This window comes from Macrobrachium nipponense, chromosome 16 (genome assembly GCF_015104395.2).
Source record: "Macrobrachium nipponense isolate FS-2020 chromosome 16, ASM1510439v2, whole genome shotgun sequence".
Classification (NCBI taxonomy): domain Eukaryota; kingdom Metazoa; phylum Arthropoda; class Malacostraca; order Decapoda; family Palaemonidae; genus Macrobrachium; species Macrobrachium nipponense.
The window spans coordinates 4,864,785-4,891,453 of NC_087209.1; the positions used below are offsets into that span (position 1 = coordinate 4,864,785).

Here is a 26,669-nt window from a genome sequence, read left to right on the forward strand (position 1 = left end):
TCAGTAGAGGAAAGAAGATTGCAGAGGCAGTAGCATGGCTCACAAACATGTGGATTTGTTGGTTATTTCATAAGGATTGCCTTCATTTAATCATTTCAGCTTCATTCAGCTTTCTTTCTCTTAACTGTCCTAATTTTTGCTTGTGTAATTATGATAATAATAATGATATTTTGGTAAAAGACCCTCTTTTAGGAATATTCTGTTAAAGAGAATGGCAGAATTACGCGAGTGGATTTTATATATTGTTTTTCTATTTCTTTTACAATCCGCTTCTCTGGCTCAGCGATATTTCTGAGTAACTGGACAATATTCATACTACGTTTTGGGAATTTATAAAAACTATAAAAGTGCTGAAGGTGATTTGTTATTATATTCAAATAGAATAAAAGATCACCTTCAGCATTTTTATAATTTTAAAAAGTTCCCAATATGAATATTGGCCAGTTAGTACTCAGAAACATCGCTGAGCCGGAGAAGAGGAAGGTAAGAAAAATAGAAAAAATAATAGTATTTAAAATCAACTCGCTTAAAATTCTGCTGTTCTTTTTAACAGAATAATAATATTAATAATAATAATAATAATAATAATGAATAATAATAATAAAATAAAATGATAAAAGCCATAAACACATGGGCAGTGCCAGTAATCAGATACAGCACAGGAATAGTGGAATGGACGAAGGCAGAACTCCGCAGCATAGATCAGAAAACCAGGAAACATATGACAATACACAAAGCACTACACCCAAGAGCAAATACGGACAGACTATACATAACACGAAAGGAAGGAGGGAGAGGACTACTAAATATAGAGGACTGCGTCAACATTGAAAACAGAGCACTGGGGCAATATCTGAAAACCAGTGAAGACGAGTGGCTAAAGAGTGCATGGGAAGAAGGACTAATAAAAGTAGACGAAAACCCAGAAATATACAGAGACAGGAGAAAGACAGAAAGAACAGAAGACTGGCACAACAAACCAATGCACGGACAATACATGAGACAGACTAAAGAACTAGCCAGCGATGACAATTGGCAATGGCTACAGAGGGGAGAGCTAAAGAAGGAAACTGAAGGAATGATAACAGCGGCACAAGATCAGGCCCTAAGAACCAGATATGTTCAAAGTACGATAGACGGAAATAACATCTCTCCCATATGTAGGAAGTGCAATACGAAAAGTGAAACCATAAACCACATAGCAAGTGAATGCCCGGCACTTGCACAGAACCAGTACAAAAAGAGGCATGATTCAGTAGCAAAAGCCCTCCACTGGAGCCTGTGCAAGAAACATCAGCTACCTTGCAGTAATAAGTGGTACGAGCACCAACCTGAAGGAGTGATAGAAAACGATCAGGCAAAGATCCTCTGGGACTATGGTATCAGAACGGATAGGGTGATATGTGCAAACAGACCAGACGTGACGTTGATTGACAAGGTCAAGAAGAAAGTATCACTCATTGATGTCGCAATACCATGGGACACCAGAGTTGAAGAGAAAGAGAGGGAAAAATTGGATAAGTATCAAGATCTGAAAATAGAAATAAGAAGGATATGGGATATGCCAGTGGAAATCGTACCCATAATTATAGGAGCACTAGGCACGATCCCAAGATCCCTGAAAAGGAATCTAGAAAAACTAGAGGCTGAAGTAGCTCCAGGACTCATGCAGAAGAGTGTGATCCTAGAAACAGCACACATAGTAAGAAGAGTGATGGACTCCTAAGGAGGCAGGATGCTACCCGGAACCCCACACTATAAATACCACCCAGTCGAATTGGAGGACTGTGATAGAGCAAAAAAAAATCATAATCATAATAATAATAATAATGTGGCGCCGTGGCAGAGTGGGTTAGGTCGTCAATGGACTGGTTAAGCAACATTGGGGCTGGTCAGTTGTTGGATGGGTAACCGCTCTCCTCGGTGTTGATTCCTTGGGAAAGGATCTTTACCATAATTTCCTCAGTCTACTCAGCTGTAAATGAGTACCTATCCCTGATGGGGTAGGGTTCAGCTGTGGGTTAAATAGCAAAACTAAGCAATGATGTTAAGAAATGAAGGAATAAATGACAACGACGTAAATGGAACCTCTGGCAACAGAGGAGCTTCGTCCGGCAGCCAGGTATTCAAACCCAATTGAAGGGGAAGACGGTCAGGTACTTGGAGCTTGTCATCCAGTAACCAACAGCCTGAGATTGGAGCTACAGAAGCAAACCAAAGGAAGAAATGGACAAGAGAAGAAAATAAGGAAATATGGAGATGCTACATCAGAAACAACCCGACGGAGAGAGGATATAGAAGAAGGTTGGTCAACATCTGGAATGAGAGGAATAACACCCCCCAAACAGAGCAGAGGCTGGCAGACCAAGTAAGGAACATAAAGAAAAAGAACTGGCTCTCCCCAACAGAAAGAGAAGAACTGGAAAGGGAAATGTCACACGACAACGAATTACACGAAGACGAACTGAGAGACGATGCCACAGAAGACGACAGGGATGATGAGGTATCAAACAACGACACGAAGAAACACCGACGAAGTAACAGAGAGGACGGAATGGGTAGAAAAGATTAGACAATGGATGGAGCCAGATACAGAGAGAACAAAGATCCCCTCCATGAAAGCCTACAACGCAAAGAAATTAAGGGAGAAAACAAGTGAGGTCAATGAAATAATGGGCATAATACACACCACCAGTATCACAGAAACAAATAACTTGGCATATGCAGGAGCAAGATTAGTAGCAGAACTGATGGGGATACGAACACCAACACCACCAGCACAACCAACCCAACAGAAACCAAAACAGCAACCTCCTTGGAAAAGGCACCTGGAAAAGCAAATCATGGTGATGAGATCTGACTTGAGTAAACTGAAAGAGATTGCAGAAAAAAGGCTAAGAAGCAAGAAAACAAGGGAGGAACTCAACGAGAAATACAAAGTACAAGAGAGGGGACTAAACAACACAATAGAAGATGTAAAACAGAGGCTTAAGGCCAAAGCACATAAGATCCAACGGTACATGAACAGGAATAAAGGATACCAACAGAACAAACTATTCGGAACCAACCAGAAAAGACTATACAGCCAACTAAGTGAGGGAAGACAACCACCAAGAAATTCCTGAAGCCGAACCAAGTAAGAGACTCTGGGAAAACATATGGAGCAATCCGGTATCACACAACAAACATGCAACATGGCTCAAGGAAGTCAAGGAAGAAGAAACAGGGAGAATAAAACAAAGATTCACAGAGATCACGACAGACACAGTCAGACACCAACTAAAGAAAATGCCAAACTGGAAAGCCCCAGGTCCCGATGAAGTCCATGGATACTGGCTCAAGAACTTCAAGGCCCTACACCCACGAATAGCAGAACAACTTCAGCATTGTATCTCAAATCACCATGCACCCAAATGGATGACCACAGGAAGAACATCCCTAGTACAAAAAGACATGAGTAAGGGAAATATAGCCAGTAACTACAGGCCTATCACCTGCCTACCAATAATGTGGAAGTTACTAACAGGTATCATCAGTGAAAGGCTATACAACTACCTAGAGGAGACAAACACCATCCCCCACCAACAGAAAGGCTGCAGAAGGAAGAGTAGGGGCAATGAAGAACAGTAGGAGAAGGAAAACCAACCTAAGCATGGCATGGATAGATTAAGAAAGCCTTCGACATGATACCACACGCATGGCTAATAGAATGCCTGAAAATATATGGGGCAGAGGAAAACACCATCAGCTTCCTCAAAAGTAAAATGTGCAACTGAAATACAATACTTACATGCTCTGGAATAAGACTAGCAGAGGTTAATATCAGGAGAGGGATCTTCCAGGGCGACTCACTGTTCCCACTACTCTTCGTAGTAGCCATGATTCCCATGACAAAAGTACTACAGAAGATGGATGCCGGGTACCAACTCAAGAAGAGGCAACAGAATCAACCATCTGATGTTCATGGACGACATCAAGCTGTGTGTTAAGAGCATCAAGGAAATAGATACCCTAATCCAGACTGCAAGGATTGTATCTGGGGACATCAGGATGGAGTTTGGAATATGCTCCTTAGTCAACATACAAAAAGGAAAAGTAACGAGAACTGAAGGGATAAAGCTACCAGATGGGAGCAACATCAAACACATAGATGAGACTGGATACAAATACCTGGGAATAATGGAAGGAGGGGATATAAAACACCAAGAGATGAAGGACACGATCAGGGAAGAATATATGCAGAGACTCAAGGCGATACTCAAGTCAAAACTCAACTCCAGAAATATGATAAAAGCCATAAACACAGATACATTGCAGGAATAGTGGAATGGACGAAGGCAGAACTACGTAGCATAGATCAGAAAACCAGGAAACATATGACAATACACAAAGCACTATACCCAAGAGCAAATACGGACAGACTATACATAACACGAAAGGAAGGAGGGAGAGGACTACTAAGTATAGAGGACTGCGTCAACATCGAGAACAGAGCACTGGGCCAATATCTGAAAACCAGTGAAGACGAGTGGCTAAAGAGTGCATGAGAAGGACTAATAAAAGTAGACGAAGACCCACAAATATACAGAGACAGGAGAAAGACAAACAGAACAGAGGACTGGCACAGCAAACCAATGCACGGACAATACATGAGACAGACTAAAGAACTAGCCAGCGATGACACATGGCAATGGCTACAGAGGGGAGAGCTAAAGAAGGAAACTGAAGGAATGATAACAGCGGCACAAGATCAGGCCCTAAGAACCAGATATGTTATGTTCAAAGAACGATAGACGGAAATAACATCTCTCCCATATGTAGGAAGTGCAATACGAAAAATGAAACCATAAACCACATAGCAAGCGAATGCCCGGCACTTGCATAGAACCAGTACAAAAAGAGGCATGATTCAGTGGCAAAAGCCCTCCACTGGAGTCTTTGCAAGAAACATCAGCTAGCAGTAATAAGTGGTACGAGCACCAACCTGAGGGAGTGATAGAAAACGATCAGGCAAAGATCCTCTGGGACTATGGTATCAGAACAGATAGGGTGATACGTGCAAATAGACCAGACGTGACGTTGATTAACAAAATCAAGAAAAATGTATCACTGATTGATGTCGCAATACCATGGGACACCGGAGTTGAAGAGAAAGAGAGGGATAAAATGGATAAGTATCAAGATCTGAAAATAGAAATAAGAAGGATATGGGATATGCCAGTGGAAATTGTACCCATAATCATAGGAGCACTAGGCACAATCCCAAGATCCCTGAAAAGGAATCTAGAAAAACTAGTGGCTGAAATAGCTCCAGGACTCATGCAGAAGAGTGTGATCCTAGAAACTGCGCACATAGTAAGAAAAGTGATGGACTCCTAAGGAGGCAGGATGCAACCCGGAACCCCACACTATAAATACCACCCAGTCGAATTGGAGGACTGTGATAGAGCAAAAAAAATAAAAAAATAACAATAACAACAATAATAATAATAATTGCTCAATATGCTTCTTAGGTTTGTGCATCTTAGCTTGTATGAGTATTAGCAGCCATTTTGAAGGTAGTAATGAAAATTGTTGTAATTATTGCTAGATTCCATAATTATCCTCTATGTTTCTTTTGTTTGACTAGTACTTACTTGATAGTTGTCTACGTACAGCATTTGGTTTCTTGGTAGAGTACTTTGTGTTAGTTTACTAACAGGTTGGTAGTGGCTGGTTAGTTCTTACACTAATTTAAGTTTGTATTATTTAGAACGAAGTAAGCTAGGAGTACGTATAAGAGATGTTTATGGTTCTGTCTTTACTTGCTTTCTGTTTATTTTGTATCTGTAATACTGTAATGTTATTCTTGTTAGATTTTTTGCCTTACTACATGTACTTTTCTTAAGCAGAGATAATTTTATGTTTGTTTGTCGCATTAGGCTCTTTATTTATTGTACTGTTTTGCTTTTGTTTAGGGTGTTTTGTATGTTTTCTTTACATACTTACATTCTCTTGTCTCTTACATTCTCTTGTCTCATGACTTTACAACTGTATGCATAATTTTGTGTCCTTTGTTTCCCGCTGTATGCAAGAGGCATTCTATGCAGGATCATATACATATTTTTATTTTATGCGTGTTTGTTTGCTTCGTTACCATTTGCTTTGTTTTTTTTCCCTTTCCCACCTTTTACATTTTTCCAGCTCACAGTCTTATGTGGGGGAACCAGTTGGTCCCTCAAAATAGTCTACTGTACCTCTGCTATTTAAATTGACATGTAAAATTGAATACCTTCATGGATTTTTGTGGTAAATTTTTTTTCTTAGAATATTACTATAACATTGTATATGGGCTTTACCTTAAATGTTAGAAATTGCGTAATGTTCATGACTTACATCACAGGGGTCAATATCTCTTGGATCCATGATGTCTAACATCCTCCTTGCCACTTCTTTACAGACAGGTGTGTCGCAGACTCCTGCAGATTCTGAGAAAAGGAAAATAGTACAGATTGTGAGTATACAAAAATGTTACGTGGTTAAAATGTACCTTTAAGAATGTATGGTCAAAATACTAAGAGCCATGCATGGCATAAAACTTACCTACTGTTGTACGAGTAACTTCAAGATAAGATTGGACTTCAGTTGTAGATTCTGTTGTTGTCTCAGTAGTTACTGTAGTAGACATTTCTGTTGTATCTTCTGTCTCAAGAGTTTCTGTTGTAGAAATTTCTGTCACATTTGTGGCCTCAACAGATACTGTAGTAGAGATCTCTGTTGCATTTTCTGTCTCATTTACATCAAGAGTGGTTGATATAATATCAGTTGTATTGTCATTGTAGTAATCCCAATAATCCTCATCAGTTGTACTTTCTCTCTCAAACTCAGTCGTCCTGTTGGTTGAATCTGTTGTGGTAGTTTCATTTTCAAAAGTTTCAAATACATTTGTAGTGTCAGTTATGTCAGACACTGATGTTGTACTGCTGTCATCATCGGTAAAGAGACTCGATTCTGTAGTGTAAGTAGAGTATTCAGTAGTAGTATTTGTGTCGAGTAGTGATTCCTCAGTTGACCAAGTTGATGTAGTTGAAGTTGTTGAGGATGTAATTGTTGTTTCCACTGAAGATGTTGAGGTCGATGATGGTGGATGTTGGGACGTTGAAGAGGATTCTGTTTCCTTCCTTGACAATGATGTGGTTGTCGCTGTTGTTGAAGGAGTGACTGTGGCAGTTGTTTGCTGACGTGTGACGTTACCTCCAAAGGGCGAATGTTTTGGTTCCTGCAAAATATTATTTTATTATTTCAGATGTATCACAGATTTATGTACAATATTTTCTAAGTACTTGTTGTGCTTCTAGATTAAACTGTAAAAATCAAAGCCTGTGAGCAGAGTAAAAAAAAAGGTAATGTCAAGACTTTGTCACATTCATGTTTGATATTTTTATATTCACAAATAATAAGCCAGAAGTACAATTTAATACTGAATTCATTTTACCTTAGGAATAACTTACACCCAAGAGTAATTATAATTGAGAAGTGCATCTAGCCTGCCATTATTCAAACCTTGAAGTAGACCTTGACCATTCATCTAGCAAGAGAGATATTAGTTGTTATCAACTCTGCTGTACATATGCTTGTAGAATTCAGATTCTCCACATAGAAGCAGTGTCAACCATCTCCATTATGATAGCTGAATTTGAAAGATGGTCAATTATAGATTTAGTACTGTACTGTGGGTGGAAGTCTGTCAATAACTAAATCTTATAGTGCAGATAATGCTATCATACATATTGAGTCCTTGGTTGTACTAAGCCCCAAAGGAAAGATGAAATGCATCCCAAGTGATGTCATGCAAGCATTCCTTGAGGGACACATATATCAGTCATGGTTTTTCTCATTGTGAAGTCTTCAAGAATTCTAATTCTTAACTCAAATACTGGCTTCAAGCTCAATTTACAATATTGAAAACAGAGTTCCATTGTTGTCATGAATTTCCGTGTCTTTGTCTTGAATCAAGTCGAACAGTTTTCCATTGATGCATTATTTAGCCATCATCGTCATATTGCTTTAATGTTATGCCTATCTCATAGGATGGACAGAGCTGACATTTTGATAACCGAATTTGAGATAAAACATGGCGACACCTGACAGGATGTGAGCGCGCTAGCTTTGAAGTTATCTCATAGGCGAACGTGAGTGCGCGTACGTACTAACATACACCTACACACACACACAGTGAAAAAAGAAGGATTGAGGACAGGATGCTTAAGTACTGCTTCATCAGATTACAGCTTATGTAAAATCCCCACCAAAAATCCTTTCTCGTTTTTTCTATTTGACTCTTGGACTCTCGATATTTTTACAACTTTTTTCTCTTTGACTTGCCTTGCATATGTACTTCTATTTTACCTCTTCCGTTCTCTCTCTCTCTCCCATGCCTGGTGAGAATTCTTCCCCTTTCAAGAAAGTGAAGAAGGTACTCATGTCTGTAAAAGAATAAACGTATTAGCAAACTTCATGTTTGTTTGGAAACGCACAAGGAATTGACTGTCTCTCACCTTACATTCTGGGCGCGGGTCGTGTCTGCGACAAGGGTCGGGCACCAGGCACAAGATGATGATCACTATGATGAAGATGATGGCCACCGTTGCCAAGGCACAGGTGGTCCTTTTGTTCGCCCCCGCCATGGTTGGTTTCCCTCCTGCTTTTCTTCTGTGTTCCCCTTAGGCATAAGATGTCCCTTCCTCTGGGTGGCCCTCTCCACTCACTCTCTGAGTGTCCCTTCCCACTCTCCCTATCTCTCCAATTTGACCTTTCGAACTCAGATACCCTTCGTGTCCTTTTGCCCTGATTGGGTCGTTCTACACCATTTGCTGCAGTAAATCAAGGAGCGTGAATTTTGCCCTGAAACGAAAAGGAAAGGAGATACAATTATGATCGTTTAGGGGACATTAAAAATGAAATTGAGTCACGATTATGGTTGTGGAAATAAAAATGATAATGGTGGTAACAATATTAGTATAAGCATTATTACCATTTCAGTTAAAGTGAATTAATTTATATATCCTATTCAAGAAAACAGCTGAGTCATATTTTGTGGCCCAACCAAAATAGATAAGTCATTGCATTGATGCATAAACTTTTACAGCAGAATCAGGAAACAAAACCACCTGCTGATAGGGAACTGGAAGTCATAGCAAAGATACCAGAGAAAGATGACCTGACTAAACATGTAACTATATAAGCACTGCACCTCTGTTGGTTTTGATGGAAATGTTCAGTAGGCTGGAGAAAGCAATTAATGTAAAGGTCTAAAGATGAACAAGTTGGTTTTAGATAAGGCAGGTGTTGCACAGCTCAGATATTTGCACGACAAACTGTATAGCAATGTATGGAATATAAACATTCCCTTCTGATGGCTTTAGTAGGTTAAGAGAAGGCATTTGACATTATCCACAGACTAAGGTCTTATGTCATTATGGTATTTCCTTATAATATGTAAGGCTCATTGAAACTATCCATTTTGTCAATTTGAGAACAGAGAGTTATGAAGAACATTAGGAGCTAGATGCCAGTAAAAGAGAACCAGTTCCTTAAGGGAAATTACTGAAGTTTCATATGTACATGAAGTGATGAAAGGGGGATGTAGTTGGATGGCTTGAATGGTTTCAGTTTGGCCCTTGTGGCCACCAGGAGAGTTGGAAGACCCAGCCCTGTTTGGATTAGAGGTATGAGAAGGAAAGTTGGAGATGAGAGGAGATTTGAGGAGGATGGAAGAACAGAAGTGGTTGATGATGGTAGGATCAAAGAAGTGAACAGCAGACCAGATGAGGAGGAGAATGTGGCATTAGGACTGCAAAAGGTTTGTTAGATTGAGAGTCAAGGAAAGCAAAATTGTGAAAGAAGGAAGGAATTGTATGTGGAAGTTATCAAGAATTATTTCGGTAGCTATATAAGTGACTGCGGACGTAAGTGTTATGAGGGCGTTTGGTTGCATGGAGAGAATGGGGGATGATTAGTGGTAAGTGGCGCAGTGTGTTTAGGATGAAGGAAATATGATTCTGATTAATTTCTGGTGAAGTAATGAAGTGGTTGATGCTGTGGAGGTTTTTTTTATGCACAGGGTTATTTTTTTTTATTCAGTGTGTGTGTGTAAGTAGATGTGTTGGAAGAGAGATTATGATAATACTAATGATAACTGCAAAAGTTCAGATGATGATGAATACAGTGACTGGGGAATATATGGTACAAATAAGGAACTGCACTGTGACATCGGTGATATCAGTGATGATATCAATTTGACTAATAGCTGTAACTAAAATTAAAGTAAGGGAAGAGGTACAGACTCTCAGAACACTTTTTGATAGTGTCTGTGTGTGCGTGCTTTTTTTTCTTTTTTTAATCTCCCTCCACAGCAGAAATACAGTTGGAGAAATGCAGTATCTAGAAATACAAAGGACTAACAAAGATGGCGAATGCCTCGGGACTACAAGTGAGAGGTGTAATCCAATCCTTTGCTAACATAGATGATCTGTTGCCTTTAGTAGTAGTAGTAGTAGTATTAGAAAGGACATCAATATGGAATATCTCTTATTTCTCTTTTGCTTGTGCTTGTTCAAGTATTTGACACTTTTGCGCAAAGATGCTATAGGTCAAGGCTTGATAGGTCGGGAATGCTCAAGTAATTTAGCAAAGTAAAGTCTCGAAGAATATTTATAGATGTAAATTTAGGCTCACAGTATCTACTCGGACTAACTCGACGTTTAACCAAAACAGGAAATTTCAAAACAGGACACGGTGACATTTAAAACGGCTCTTGTGTCTGTTTGTGGGAATATGTCTTTTAGGCTAGCAAAGAAAATTCTCTCTCTCTCTCTCTCTCTCTCTCTCTCTCTCTCTCTCTCTCTCTCTCTCTCTCTCTCTCTCTCTCTCTCTCTCTCTCTCTCTCTCTGAAGAAAAAATCTCTCCCGAATACATATTACCTCAGAATACAGAGCTCTTAAGTGTGTTGAAATGTAGATTTTATTGTCCGAAGTCCTAAGAAGAGAATTGCTTAAGATTAGAAGTAAATGATTCAAGTCGTAAGGGTGGAAGTAACGAAACTACAGTGAGAATATTTTTAACCTTGAAAACTCAAGCCAATCATTATACAGTCTCATTATAAAGGATAATCTGAATACATGTAGGGTAGACATATATAGGCTACTGAAGACAGTCCTACGCAAGAATGGAGAAGAAATGATTCCCAGTAGAGAAGCAAATTATAGTAGGTAAGTTGCGATACAGATCTTCCAAGATCAAACTTAGAAATAGTCTCTGATTTTGGGGGTAGCGCAGTCATCGTATCTCGCACGGTGCACTGTAGTCATATATGACTTAATGTTCTTTGCAATGTCCTTTCGACTCTTAGTTGCAGCCGCCCATTTCTTTTACTGTACCTCCACTCATATTCTCTTTCTTCCATCTTACTTTACACCCTCTCTCAACAATGGTTTCGTAGTGTAATTGGAAGGTTTTCCTCCTGTTAGGCACACCTATAAAACCCTTTTACTTTGTTTCCCTTTCAGCCTTTGGCCTAAGTTTTATATTCCATTGCATTCCCTTCCGAATAAAGTACGTTTGCAACAGATGAAAGATGGTACTTGGAACTGTGGAGGAATTGACTGAGTAAATGGTGTCAGTGAAATAATAAGACAACCTATAACTGATTCACTTAAGGTAGATTCTCGGATGAGCCTTATTCTTACGAGACGTTTGTTTGGTGGCCGCTGATTGGCTGGTACCGGGAGGTAGGCAGCTCCCAGCCAATCAGCGGCCGCCAAACTAACGTCTCTTAGGCATAGGGATCACCCAAGAATCTACCTTAAGTGAACCAGTTATAAATAGGAAAGGTAGAAAAAGAAAATATTAGGAATGGCTACTTTAATCTATTGTTTTCATGTGAAGGGAATATATTAACAAATGTGTCATAACGCAGTTTGCGGCAATGGGAGTAAAGGGTTTCCCGTTTGTAGAAACAAGTGAAGTCTGCCTGGAGTTAAATAAGGTATATGCATCAATGACTTTGGCTGCAGAATTTCCCTGGGTAGGGAAGGATGGGGAAAACTATTCGTCGGAGGAATATATCGGTGGCGTGGTTGGTTTGGTGTTTGCTTCTCACCTCGGTGGTCGCAGGTTCGATTCTCGGCCATTCTATTGAGGAGTGAGAGATGTGTATTTCTGGTGATAGAAGTTCACTCTCGACGTGGTTCGAAAGTCACGTAAAGCCGTTGGTCCCGTTGCTGAATAACCACTGGTTCCATGCAACGTAAAAACACCATTCAAACAAACAAAAATAATATATCGGTGAAAAGGTTTTGGCATCTGTTGATAGTCGGTGAAGTGGATATCAGGAGGGTCGTGTTTCTCGTAAAACATTCACATCCGAGTCGCTCTCGAGCCATTGATCATCCGCAATATCATTGACCAACATTTGAAACTGTCAAACAATGTTTGAGAAAGGTACAGGGGAAAAGGGAGGTGGGTAGGAGGAGGGAGGGCGGTGCTAATCAACCGGGGGGAAAACGGTGCCCACCAAAGGAAAGCTCTTCGAGTTGTCATTCACATATTTAATAACTACGATGATGATATTGTGTCCTTTGCTTGAACATTTGTTACTTGATGAGGTTACAGTTACGGGCATACTTTGAGATTCCCTTTAGGTGTTAGAGATTTGTATTACTGGTGATAGAATTTCACTCTCGGCGTGGTTCAGAAGTCACGTAAAGCCATTGGTCACGTTGCTGAATAACCACTGGTTCCATGCACCGTAAAAACCATACAAACAAACAAATAATCATGGCCTTTAGATTTGTAGCAGTCTATTTTTCCATCTGGGCTACCAACAGCTTGGCTTGTAAGAATAACGATAAGAATAATTGTAATTAGAAGTTTGAATCATCATTGTCTACCAGTGAATGTTGGTTAGTAATACATACATTCACTACACTACTGGTCTTCCCAGTAGCATCAGATTGATCTGGGCAATACTAGGAGGAAAATGCGGAAGATGAATGAACATGCTAAACCACAAAGGAAGCAATGTATCCGTTGCCTCTTTAAGGTGGAAAGGTTATACATATCAGGAAAGCAAGACGGTTGAACCGCGCGATCGAAGATGAAGAGGAATATTTTTTTAAGAAGCAGATGGATAGAAGCCACCTTCTAGTGAAGATATCAAGAGAAATAAGAGTAGATCACAAGTTAGATTAATCGCCTTAAATGTAGCAGTATTGAGGGAGGAGGCTAAAAAGAAGAAGAAACCCAAATATGAGGGGTAAAGGTAAGAATATACACCACCTAAAATCTCCATAAAATCTCAAAAGATGATTTTAAAGCAGCCTGAGCAACCAGATTGCTGCATCCCTTCGGCCTCTCTGTTCATATTCTCTTTCTTCCATCTTACCTCCCACCTTCTAACAACTTCTGCATAATGCAACTGCAAGGTTTTCTTGTTGTTCCACCTTTCAAATCTTTCTAATCTCAGTTTCCTTTTCATCACTAAATGACCTCATAGGTCCCAGTGCTTGCTTGCCCTTTGGCCTAATTTTTTTTTTTTTTTTTTTTTTTTTATTCAGTTCCGTTCCGATAACCTCACAATTCGATATTGAGTTAGGTCAACAGAAAGTGGAGGTGGAAGCAGTAAGTTAATTCACATCATGAACAATTAAAAGGAGAAACATAAACACGAAGAAAAGTTCTATAATAGAAGCGAGCTATTTAGTATTCAGTGTCAGAGCAAGGTGTGTAATGGGGTTCATGGAGTTTGCAATCTCTATACCAGTACTATGTAGTTCGGTGGTCGTCCACCAGGGCGTCGCTGCAAAGCTTTGCGGCCATCTTTAAAGGTCGGGTAACCCACAAATTGAACAAGGGCTTAGGGCATATGTAATTTTTTTTTTATCGTTAATATTTAACGAGTAAGTATTTAGCAAATGTTTAGGGTTTAGTGAGTAAGTATATAGTGAATGTGTAGGGTATAGTAAGTGTTTTGTTAATGTTTGTGAGTAAGTGTTTGTGAATGTTTAGTTTAGGGGTTAATGTTTTGTGAATGTTTAGTGTAAGTATTCAGTGAATGTTTAGTAAGTCTTTAGGGTTTAGTGTTTAAGTATTCAGTGAATGTACAGTGAGTCTTTAGGGTTTAGTGAATATTGAGTGTGTATATATCCAGTGAATGTTTTGTGAATATTAATGAATGTTTAGTGAGTTTAGGGTTAAGCGAATGTTTATTGTGTAAAGTATTCAGTGAGTGTTTAGTTTATGTTCTGTGAATCTTTATTGTCTTAAGTATTTTGTGAATGTTTAATGAGTGTTTAGGGGTTTAGGGAATGTTTTGTGAATGTTTCTTGTGTAAATATTTAATGAATGTTTAGTGAGTATTTAGGGTTTAGGGAATGTTTTGTGAATGTTTCTTGTGTAAATATTTAATGAATGTTTAGTGAGTATTTAGGGTTTAGGGAATGTTTTGTGAATGTTTATGCCTATTATGTAAGTATTCAGTGAATGTTTAAGGTTTAGTGGGTATATATACTTATTCAGTGAATGTTTAATGAGTGATTAGTGAATGTCATTGACTGTTTAGTGCTTAATGAGTGGTTAGGGGTTTAATGAGCATTTAGGGTTTAGTGAGTATTTAGTGTTTAATTGGTGTTTTGGATTTAGTGTGTGTTTAGTGTATAGTAAGTATTTAATGTATAGTGAGTACTTAGTGAACGTTTAGTATATAGTGAGTGATTAGTGAATGCTTAGTGAGTGTTCAGTGTTTAATGTTTAGGATTAAGTGAATGTTTATTAAGCTTAGTGTTTTATGGGTGTTTAGTGATCATTTAGTGTAAGCAAGTGTCTAGTGAGTGTTTAGTGTTATTGAGTGTGTAATAAGTGTGATTGTATAGTAAGTGTGAGTGTATTGTGAATGTTAGTATTTATTAATTTTACATTATTGTTTAGTTAGTATTTCGTGACTATATGCAAGAAAGTCCTGTAATTTACAGGTACCATTTATGCTAGACACTGCCAAGAACCACGAGGAGATTCTCAGGCCTTGACCACAATGGTTGGAGTGCTTAGTCCAACCTGTTTTTATAAGCTAATTTTTCTCTGTGAAATTGGGTCAAGTAATAATAGTAAATATAGTAATATTAATAGTGATAATGATGAGATAATAATAATAATAAACATAAAAATAATAATAGTAAAAATAATCAAAGTAACAAACTGTAGTATAGCATTTTGTAGTGAAGAAAATATTTTTTTTAACGACCAAAAGTTTTTCGTTTGGACTAGAGCAAAAAAACAAGGCGTGATTAGACCTCCAGCTTATTCTGGATACGGGCAAGAGTTTCCCCTGGTGCATAAGTTGCAAACATTATATTCCTAACTTGACGTGGAGCGATCTTCGTAATTATTACTCATAATTAGTATTAATCATACTAACAAGAAGGACCAAGTGAACAGGACACATTCATATATTCTCGGTTATAAGTGGAAACAAAATAACTGAACAAATATAGCCTCTAAAGTCAGTACTACCTGCATCAAATGAATTAACACGTGTTAAACTCTGATGAAATTGAAAAGTACGCTATATTTCATTAGGAATAAATCTTCTGCATACCGTTTAATGTGCACATTATTTATTTTTTACATTTTCATTCTAATAAATCATATCCTGAAATTCCTGTGTCTATAACTCTACGCGAAATGCTTTTTTTTTCATCTTCCTAAACTTCTCCTCTCAACAAAAGCGATAACAAAGTAGTTTGTAGGCATACTCCCCGAGTAAGCGAAAATACAAAAAAATAAAAGATGAAGATGATAGCCTATAAGGTTGTTTATAAAATCAAGGATAATAAAAAAATAGATATAAATTGATATTTAAAGTCTTATATGGGTAACTACAGAAAAATATTTACATTAAGATACATATAGATTGTTTGTAAAAAGTACAATATAAGATTTTTGTTAAATTCTAGTAAATCTAAGTCAACTTGGATAAAATTCTGAATGTAATTCTGTTGAAGTAGTAAATTTTTTACATATTCTCTAATAAAAGATAAAAAATAAAATAAACACAGTGTTCTTCGATTCATTGCGAATCCATACAGCAACAAAATGCTAAATAACTCCCAGGCTTACCTGAAGAACGTAACGTCGACTGAAACACTCGAATAAAAACACTATAAAAAATGAAACTACACAAAATTGGAGCGATTCTTCTTCTACAGGATTCCGACGCTCGATTGACCCGTGGAAAGTCATGGGAAGCAGTTCTTCGCTCCCTGGGATGAGATAATAAAAAGGCTTTATCTCCGTCACGCATCCTTTTCGTCGGGCGTCTTGGACGTCTTGCACAATAACTATAGCATCCTCGGCCGTTATATGAATTACGTTCGTGAGCTCGTAGTCGTAATCGAATTTGATTTCGAAATGAAATGCGATAGCCATATGGTTCATTTGGAAGGCTTACAACAGCCGCAGCTTCATGTAGGCCTTTGTAGTTGATCCGTATATACATTGATGGTGAACTAGACCGAGGTTTCTCTCTCTCTCTCTCTCTCTCTCTCTCTCTCTCTCTCTCTGAATAAGCTGTATTGTAAATAATTTTAAGTTTGTCCATTTTCCCTCAATTTGCATCTCGACTCAGTTTGACAGCCAGGTTTTGTATATATATATATATATATATATATATATATATATATATATATATATATATATATATGCTTAAAAAATCACAGTAGATGCACGTGACTTCATAAATAAGCGAATACCACGGGAAAATGATAGTCAGAAATCCAAGTAGCTCCTTGACGATGTCTGAGTAAAGACGAAAGCGCTTGGATTTCTGACTATCATTTTCCCGTGGTATTCGCTTATATATATATATATATATATATATATATATATATATATATATATATATACATACATATATATATATATATATATATATATATATATATATATACACACACACACACACAAAACCTGGCTGACAAAACTGAGTCAAGGTGCAAATTGAGAGAAAATGGACAAACTTAAAATTATTTACAATACAGATTATTCAGAGAGAGAGAGAGAGAACCTCGGGCTAGTTCACAATCAATGAATGTATATACGGATCAACTACACAGGCCTACATGAAGATGCGGCTGTTGTAAGCCTTCCAAATGAACCATATGGCTATCGCATTTCATTTCGAAATCAAATTCGATTATGTCTACGAGCTCACGAACGTAATTCATATAACGGCCGAGGATGCTGCTATTGTGCAAGACGGCCAAGACGCCCGAGAAAAGGATGCGAGATGGAGATAATGGCTTTTATCTATAAGAATGATCAATTTTTGACAAACGTCTTGATAATGGAATCAATAGTACTTTTAAGCATTATAATTTAAACAGTTTAAATTATAATGTTTAAAAGTACTTTTGTCAAAAATTGATCATTCTTATAGATCTGCACATAATTATTATACACAGTCGTAAACGACTGTGCATAATAATTATGAGGCTTTTCAACAGATTTGTTAGTTTTAACGGGCTGATGTCGAAATACAGTATTTCACGAAAGTCCAGATCTCTGAAAGAGATCTCACGAGTGAGTGACATGAATTTCGATGCTTTGGGAAATTTCAGTAGACGTTCTTTGTCAACTCTGAATCTTACACGAAGTGCCACATTTCAATTGGGAGAATTACAAAGGCATATCTTCCCTTCATGTGTTAATGTGTTATTAAGGTTTAAAAAATATATAAGTTCATGATATCTAGGCATTAAGCTTTTCGATTTAGTATCTTCCATTTATGTAAAAAAAATGGATTTTCAGATGGCTGTTGTTCGTGTGACTTGGAGAGATCGTCGGTACAAAAGTTAAATTAAACGGTAACCCGTACAATACCAGACCCCGAGCATTCTCTCTCTCTCTCTCTCTCTCTCTCTCTCTCTCTCTCTCTCTCTCTCTCTCTCTCTCTCTCTCTCTCTCTCTCTCTCTCTCTCTCTCTCTCTCATCGTTGATGAACACTTTTTTTAATTTATTTTTTTTATTTGGCCAAACTTCGCCAATAAAGTATCTACTGTATATCGCTACCGCTAAGAAATTACACAAAAAGTACTGTGCTCCGCTAGGGCACAAATGTATTGCTCACTTCTGTCTTTGAGCACAGGATAGCAATAGACCAATCATCGTAATTATATGAAATGACAGAGAGATCTTCGAACGCTCTAATAATGGATCCATTGCAGAATCGTGAGCACTTCCTGTCCTCGGCAAGAGTAAGGAAAAGAAAATTACTTGGACTACGTAACAGACTGTGGAGAATAGATATAGTCGAACACCAACTACATGAACCTCGTGAGAAGTTCTATGGTTTCAATATATGTCAGTTGGTCGATTAGGACGCATGAAAAATAAATAAATATTGAAATTAATTGATAAAGAAGAAAAAGACATTGAAAGGCAAGAAACGAAAGAACTAGCGTAAGCCATCGTACCTATAACATAAATTGGACTGATGTAACTTTCATCACGAAACCCAGAAGAAGCGAACTATAAAGGTGAAAGTACAGTTCTTAGGAATTTGATGTGTAATACGGGGAGATATTACAATGAGGCTAAAAAAATTGTCTGGTAAGCTCTGGTTGTCAAGGTAAGTGACGAGATACTGTGGTTATCTTAATTAACACGGCAGGTGGTTGAGAAGGCACGGCGGGGATATCTTATCTTTATCATTCAAGTGTATTTTCGAAGGCACCCTTATCGGCCTTCTCTTGATTTTAATAGGCATCAGGCACCTTCTCGTGTGTCATTCATAGCTTGTAGGTTGCTTGAATAACAGTTTCCTGCTGTAAGTCATAAGGTATTTTTTTTTAGTATAGATGGTTTAATTATCAATAGCGTAGGCCTACTAGTTTTCACGTATTTTAGCTCTTAGGTGTTGTGTATCCAAAAGTCATAAGTTGTAATTTAGATATATGTTGCATTATTGATTCTCGTAATGTATCTCTATAATGCTCATACGTGTAATTTCAGTTAATGTGATACATGGCTCGAAGAGGTCCTGATTGATTGGTTGTAATTGTTATCGGGCGCGTGACAACAAAGGTCTCTTCGTTGTTTCGGTTCTTTTTCTCTGTTGGGATGGGAGTCCAAACACCTTTTGTGTCGATTCTTTTGAATCAACATAATTTAACTTTAATGTCTTGTTACAAAGGCAATTCAACACAATATTCTTGCGATTACGTGCTTTTTGTGCATATTTTCTTAATATTTCTCTTTTAGGTATATTTCTTTATGAAATCTACACTGGATTAATAATTAATATCATTTTGCTCTGCTTGCGTAACTGATTTTAACCAAGAATGTTACCCAAGTGAAGACTCTTTCTCTCTTTACTGTTGTTACTACAGTATTATTAACTTAAATTGTTTATTTTTTTCATGTCAAACTTATTGTACTATAAGAACGTGCATCCTGTTCTTTCCTAATTTAATTTCAGTCTTTCTGTCCATCTAACTCAAAGTTCACCTATATATACGGTCTATTTTAGGACCGGATACGCTATATAGCTTCAACAACGTTTCTATACAGTTCGACTTGCATTTATATATATATATATATATATATATATATATATATATATATATATATATATATATATATAATCTACAGGTAATTTTTTATTATATTGTAATTGCCACAATGATAGTAATCTCTCGAATCCTTCGGGCTTTTTTTGGATACGCTTGTCACTACAAACCTTTAATTAAGATTTAATAGATACACTTTTGAAAGAAATCTAGATTTCTTACTTAAAAATCCCATTGAGAGTATTTATTGTAATTTGTCGAACTCATTCAAGTAGCGCAACTCTTCTACACAACCCGTAAAGAAGACGAAGAAAAAGAAGAAGAAGAAGAATCTGTCACTTGAGTGTTTTGACGTATAATGGTGACAGAGTAAATTGGATTAGAGTTGAGTGTTGTCGTCCATCAAACATCATATTACCTAATTTAGTTGGCACAGCTCTAGGCACGCTTCTAAATTGCAAGAGGAGTCTGAATTGCTTGACCTGAGTTTTTGTAATCGAAATTACTAGTGAGTATTTTAGTCTGAGGAACCATAAATGTAGCCCAGTGTGTGTGTGTTTTTTTCTTTTCTTTTTAATGTCGTAACTTGTCATTATTCATCAAGAGTTTATTACTGCCATTAAGTTGAAATCTTGTAAAGATATTTCATATAAAGTCGTGGGTCCTTTTTTTGGGTGGATAAGACGAGGTAGAAGTTAGCTAGCCTAATATTATCAGATACCTAGGAATTAGGGGTAAAATACAGATTAACCTCTCTAAGGGGTCACTGCCGAGGTTCAGGGACAATGCTGCTGACCAGCCCCCTACCCCCTTCCTCAACTAGTTAGGTTAGATAAATGTAAGTCTAGTTGGGTTAGCTATGTACGATTTAAAATGCCAATTTCCAAATTGCTGATTAAGCCTACAGTAGTCTCTGGGTTACTGAGTTCCGACTTCATGGCGTTTGGCTCATTGCGCCGTTGGTTAACCTCATTTTATGGCACTGTGAGTGGTTTTATGATTACGTACCTGATTTTACAGCGCTTACTTCCCATTATTATTGTGTTACAGTTTACAGCGTGTTTCGGGTTATAGCAATGGGAAGCATCCTGCTCATGGCACAGTGCCCTAGGATAGGTTAGTTTAGGATGCATCACAGTTAAACTATGTCTTTGACCACCTGTTATATCATGTTGCGGTCCTTGGAAATAGCTAGGCCTATTGTGCCCAACTCCTCTTCGCTTTTATCTGCGAGATAAGTCTAGGTTAGTGGTAGGCTATTCAAAAAGTTCATAGCTGCAGTCTGCTTTTAGATGAGGCTGAATGGTGCATAACAAAAAGGGCAGTATAGGGTAAAAAAACCACATGGTACAGGGGTGGACCATGTATGATCAATGTGTACAACCCCAAGAAAAGTACATTATAACGCGTCCTGACACCGGAGTAGAGGTCTTTAGCTCCGTTTCCCACCAACAAGAAGTTGCGTCTGATGCCCATCTCCGATGTCAGGACGCGTTATAATGTACTTTTTTTGGGGTTGTACACATTGATCGTACATGGTCCACCCCTGTACCATGAGGTTTTTTACCCTATAACCCTAGGTATGATTTTGTTTTTCTATTTTATTTACCAGTAATGGAGAAATTGTTAATAAGGGTGTATGGCTTATTGATTGGCAAATTTATGGGTAATATTATACAGTTTTGAGCAAATTTCATGCCACCCTTACTACAGTGACGATGATTGTGATATTTTTTCGCACAAGTAATTGATGAACAGATTTTAAGTGGGATATTTACTGGCTATTGGGTTTGTATGTTTTCAGTATTTTTTTTTCTCACTTCTACTACAAGTGTGAGATGAGATGCTGGACTTATTAGGTGAAAACTGTGGATGTGTGGTTTCAGTAATGGGCTATCCTACTTTTATTTCCCACCAAATGCATGGCCCATATATTTTTCAGGTCCATATCTCATGTTGTAATAACATATCATCATTGGCATTGGTGCTAACCACTTTTTTTCTTGCATTCCCAGCTCTTTTAATGTAAAAATTGCTGTATGGGCTTATCCCTGTTGGAAACCATGGTTATTAGTGTTTTTTTTTTTTTTTTTACTGAACAGTCAAAATATGTATGTGGTTCATATCAATAATTGGTATCAGTTGTGAAGCAGAATAAAGAACAAAAATTTCACAAGGCCAATGACGTGTTTCTGTCCTGACTTGCCTTCCCTAACTTAAGCTACATATGTTGCCAGGGTCCTGACGATGCATTACAGAATCTTAATACCCCTATCCTGTGGTTTCTTAGCTTCTTTTATTTTTCCATATTTACGATCTCGTATCTTCCGGTACATGAGTCATATGTGTGCTCTTACCCAGAATGACGACTTGAGATTCATTGCATTTTATCAAGCCATTTAGTTTTACACCCAGTTAACAAAAAATCATGTCTCTTCATGCACAGCAGTCTTGTATATATGTAATCAAATTTGTAAATTTTAAGAGGGGTCTGAAAATTCAACCTGCACAGTTTATTTAAATGGATGTTCCCTCCTTGCAGCCCTCTTGAGTGGCAATTATTAGTTTAAGTTTGTCAAAGAATAAATACAGTTCATTGAAATCCTATTTTGTGTCACTTTATAACAAATTTTAATTCTTGAATGACCAGTAGTTTAGAATGACGTCTAAGTTGGTACGTTGACCTTCTGAAATGTATGTATGGTGAAATTGTGTAGTAAGAAATTATTTTAAGATTCATCATGATAAATTTTTACTTTTCAGTAACATGTCGTCATACTTCGAAGAACATGGCTGCAGTCCTCTACAAAGAGGCGAGGTCCCTGATCATTTTCTACATTTTGCACGTTTGATACTTCGTGGAGGTTATTGGCAGGTAGGGTTTTTTTTTTTTTTTTTTTTTAATTCCATTTCAGAATTGCAAATGTACTTGTGGGTAATAGACCACCCTGGTTCTCAGAAGAGAGTACGTAATTGCTTTGAATGAAATTAGTTGATCAGTTGATCTGGGTAATTTAAATGCCTAATAAATTAGTAATTGTTGTACAGGCAGTCCCTGCTTACTGGCGGCATCGGTTAACAGCGATCCAGTTTTACAGTGCTTGTCTAGTGATTCCATTAATTGGATTTTTGGCGCCGGTAAGAGATTTTCGGAGTCACTAAAAGCAGCATATTGGCACTGATATCCAGTTAACAGCACCGTTAAGCGGTTTATCGGTGCCATTATCGCCAATTTTAAGTTAGCGGCGCTCGGCCAGGAACGGAACCCCCGCTTTTAACCGAGGACTGCCTAGTAGTAATGAAGGAAAAAATTGTCTCGGGCCGAGAGTAATGTTGCTGCTGGATGCTGGGAAGCAGATGATGATTACGTATAGTTACTGTTCATATTGGAAGATTTGTCATTTCTTTCTTGTTGCAGGATATGCAAATAGAATTTACTCAGCTCTTTGGGTTTGGAGACCGCCCACCCCCACCAGCTTCCAAGGACTTCATAAAAAGCTTAGAGACATTAACTATATCTGAAAAAGGTAAGTTACAGTGCCACACTTATGTGTTGTAATGCAAAGCAGACTTATATTCATTCAGTTTTCAAAGTGGGTAATTTTTACTGATGCTTTGTAACTAGTGTAAATGTAGATATCCACTTTAAAAACATAGATTTTGTTATTTATTGGGTCAGCATTCACAGGGTATTAATGGATAATGGAAACCACATTGTATGCAAACCAATAGTACTATGAATAGTTTCTTATCGCTCATTTGCCGGAAGAGCGACATAATTCAACAACTGCTATTTTTCAATAGAAACAATTTAGAGTTGAAAACTGTACTTTGTCCATTAATTATAATAGTGATGTTATGCCCTGTAGCGTTTAGTTATTACAGATACAAAACATTTTTCCCACAATATGGAACAAAGAACAGTCTATCTGCTGGTATTAATAACTCAAAAAACATTTTTTAAGCTGTGTCCCTCTTCTGGCAAATGAGCTTTATATCTTGAGGCCTTTAAGCCCTTCTCAAATGTTAATGCTTGATGGCATTTTTATTTTTATTAGACAAATCAAATAATGTACGAACACGCTCCAACAATTTTGTTCTTTCTTGTTTTCCTTCCCCTTTTCATTTTGTCACACAGCATTTACATGGATTGTAATTCGTCGTTGATGCCCCAAGTGATGCTTTTACACCCCAATGCATTCAAGGATTGCAGTCCATAACCTTTTGCTTTAGACCCTCATCAGCTTGGAAGAAAGTTACTAAAGAACATTGCATGGTTCTAGTAATTCCAAAATAATACTAGGATGACACTTTGTCACTACTGCATAGCTCGTTCAAGTGTAGTATTGTACAAATAATTTTAGTTAGGTTTCAACATTTAGCTCTTTATGGCATTGATAGCATAAGAATAAAGGTAATTATTTTGTTAGCCATCAAAAATGTAATTTAATTTTATTATGTAATTGAAGGATGATTAACTTTGCAGGAGGACAGTGTCCAGTGTGTTTAAAAGAGTGGAAGGAAGGGGAAGAATATAAAAGGCTTCCATGTAAACATAAATTCCATGACCCCTGCATCATGCCATGGCTTGAAAAGGTATTTGTTGTTACTTTGTAAATTTCCGTAAATTATTTTCTGTCATAATTTTCACTTGGTGGTATTGTATTTTTCCCTCAGAACATATAAGAGAATTTCATTCAGAACAAGAGTAGAGAGCACTAATTTATCATTTAACTTTTTTTAGGAAAAAATGACAAAAGTGATGAAAATGAGTTTCAAATTTCCTTTTTATTATTTTCTCAGAACATCTTAATTGATATCCTTAAATTTGAAGGATATATTTCCCTGTAAATAATGGAATGCATTTTGGGAAGCAGCATATACATATTTTGAAGTTAATGTAGGTTCAGTTATACACTCCAAAGATTTAGAGGTTAGTATGCTTTCATAACCTCTTCTAGAATGTTGCATATAATTACTGACATATTTTTTACATGGAAAGGGAAAGTATGTGCTCATTAACCTAAATAGTGAATTTTCATAGATTACAGTCCAAATATGCTTTATTTTTAAGTAACAAAATAATGTTAATTTTAATTCTTTTGAAAAATTTTTAAGAATTGTATCCATGTCAGAATAAACAAAACTCATGTCAAAAAGTTAAAATTATTATCATTATTCTTGAGAGGAAACAAGTTGAATTTAGAATAATCTGCATCTCCTCCATAAACAGGAAGTCATAGTGTTATTCTTTGGAAAATTTCCACATTTTATGTTTATTGCCCATGTGTGTCTATTAGTTCCAAACATTTAATGTAATTAGTTTTTCAATAAAATGTTATTAAATTGCTGTAATAAGAATAGTAAATAATAGGCACTCAAATCCTCAGAGTCAAGTGATGTAATGTATTTATCTTTTGTAAAGGGTTTTAACATTATTTTTTATGTTTCAGACAAATTCTTGCCCAATGTGTAGACATGAACTACCCACTGATGATGAAGATTATGAGGAATACAGGATACAAAAAGTAAGGAAATATTATGTTGGGTGAACCTGTACCAAAATAGGCATTTAGTAATTTAATTACCATGGTATCTACAATTACAATTAATTTAGATTTTACCAAATAAAATATGTAGTTTTTGATTTAACACCATTGCTGTTAATTTTTTATAAATTGAGGTCGTCTGCAAGAGATAGTGCTATGGATGAATTGTGTGTACTGTCAAAATGCCATAATCCATTTGTTCATACAAGTACAAACTTTTTATACTTATCAAATAACTCGTTTAAATTACTTATTTGCAATGCAGTGGAAGCATCATCAAATTGGCCTCAGGCATAAATAGGAAAATTTCATATTGGATCCCAGAATGAACTTCTCTCGAACGAAACTGTGAGGAAAGCTGGGAAGACTTAATGTCCATATACACATAAAGAACACCTATTTTCACTAGGCTGTTCACTCAACATCCAAAAAATAACTGGTGTGTGAGGATCTGTCTTATACAGTATGTTTTGGATCCCATGATTCTGCCCCTATTCAGCTCCTCACATAACAACCAAGTTGATGACTGTGTAGCATCAGAGGTCCACTAATAGAGTATTTATTGGCTAACCTTTAGAGGAAAGTGGTTGGTATGGGACAGTTGTCTGGTTATCTTTGGCAATAGTGATTAGTCAAACCAGAATCCTTCATAGCGGGCAGTCTGTAAGCCTAGATAGACGTTCAAGACTTTAATTGGTAAAACAATCTCATCATAAAACATCTAGGGTTAAAGATCTGTCGAAGGCCGGGTATTCATGCTTAAGTTTACCTGTCAATCCTCCCACGACCATTCGACGGATGAACATCCACATGTAAAGAGTAGAACTGTCAGTTTAAACAGTCAACTTGAGGTCATCGCCCTCATTTCTCGCCTAGCCTATGTCATGGCAAAGATGGAACTCCGCTAGGTGATAAGGAGGTGGAGCTACATAGAACGGCTGCTGCTGCAGCAATTCATTTCAACATAGGAAAGAAGCAAAAAGACATAGCAGAGTATGGTTTAAATATTTTCCATTAAAGAGAGATGTCTATTCTCATACAGTATTAATAAGGTAAAATTCGATCTGGGGGTTGGTTCAGTCATTTATGAAATAGACCGTGAAGCTTACTTTCACTTGTAACACCTTTCATAAAAAGGCAGGACACTGGCATAGGCCTATACCAAATTATTTATTATATGATTTGGACTCGCTGGTCTACAAATAGCACTGCGGGTCTAATAATGAAATTAATTAGGTCTATACATTGTTTATATTTCATATTCTACTCTGAGCGGCTGAGGGCCTTCCCAGGCAAAAGCCAGCGGCTAACTGTCATAAAATCGTTGGTTACCCGTCTACACATGCAATCATCTGTCAGTCAGTCGAAAGAACCTTGGGTAATTCCATCAGTTCTGGTAAGTGGACTGACTCCACCCACAAACTGTTGTCCACACGTACATTTTAATGTCAGTTTCGATGAACTGACTGAGACCGACAGGTAAAACTCAGCGTGAATGCCCTGCCTAAGTGATTCCTAG

At 37.3% G+C, this 26,669-nt stretch overlaps 2 protein-coding genes across 6 annotated transcripts in view; one reads left to right on the plus strand and one right to left on the minus strand.

Annotated features, from left to right (window-relative positions):
- Window positions 1-16,318, minus strand: part of LOC135195548 (membrane metallo-endopeptidase-like 1) — a 38,485-nt gene extending 22,167 nt beyond the window's left edge. Inside the window, exons 1-4 of the mRNA XM_064221805.1 lie at window positions 16,153-16,318; window positions 8,538-8,883; window positions 6,583-7,258; window positions 6,376-6,467 (exon numbers count right to left, since the gene is read on the minus strand). Of these exons, the coding sequence (XP_064077875.1) occupies window positions 6,376-6,467; window positions 6,583-7,258; window positions 8,538-8,666 (897 nt within the window). The 5' untranslated portion in view covers window positions 8,667-8,883; window positions 16,153-16,318. The remainder of the gene's footprint in view (window positions 1-6,375; window positions 6,468-6,582; window positions 7,259-8,537; window positions 8,884-16,152) is intronic.
- The window catches only part of LOC135195553 (E3 ubiquitin-protein ligase RNF181-like), a 60,052-nt gene that overhangs the window by 31,676 nt on the left and 1,707 nt on the right, over window positions 1-26,669 (plus strand). For 2 of the 5 annotated variants that reach the window (XM_064221820.1, XM_064221821.1), the window contains exons 3-7: window positions 6,440-6,493; window positions 22,365-22,476; window positions 23,020-23,128; window positions 24,088-24,197; window positions 25,055-25,129. In XM_064221820.1, the coding sequence (XP_064077890.1) occupies window positions 22,369-22,476; window positions 23,020-23,128; window positions 24,088-24,197; window positions 25,055-25,129 (402 nt within the window). In that variant the 5' untranslated portion in view covers window positions 6,440-6,493; window positions 22,365-22,368. Of the gene's footprint in view, window positions 1-6,383; window positions 6,494-18,816; window positions 18,860-19,921; window positions 20,110-22,364; window positions 22,477-23,019; window positions 23,129-24,087; window positions 24,198-25,054; window positions 25,130-26,669 lie in introns of those variants that run through there. The other 3 variants (XM_064221823.1, XM_064221822.1, XM_064221819.1) reach the window with 3 other exon arrangements.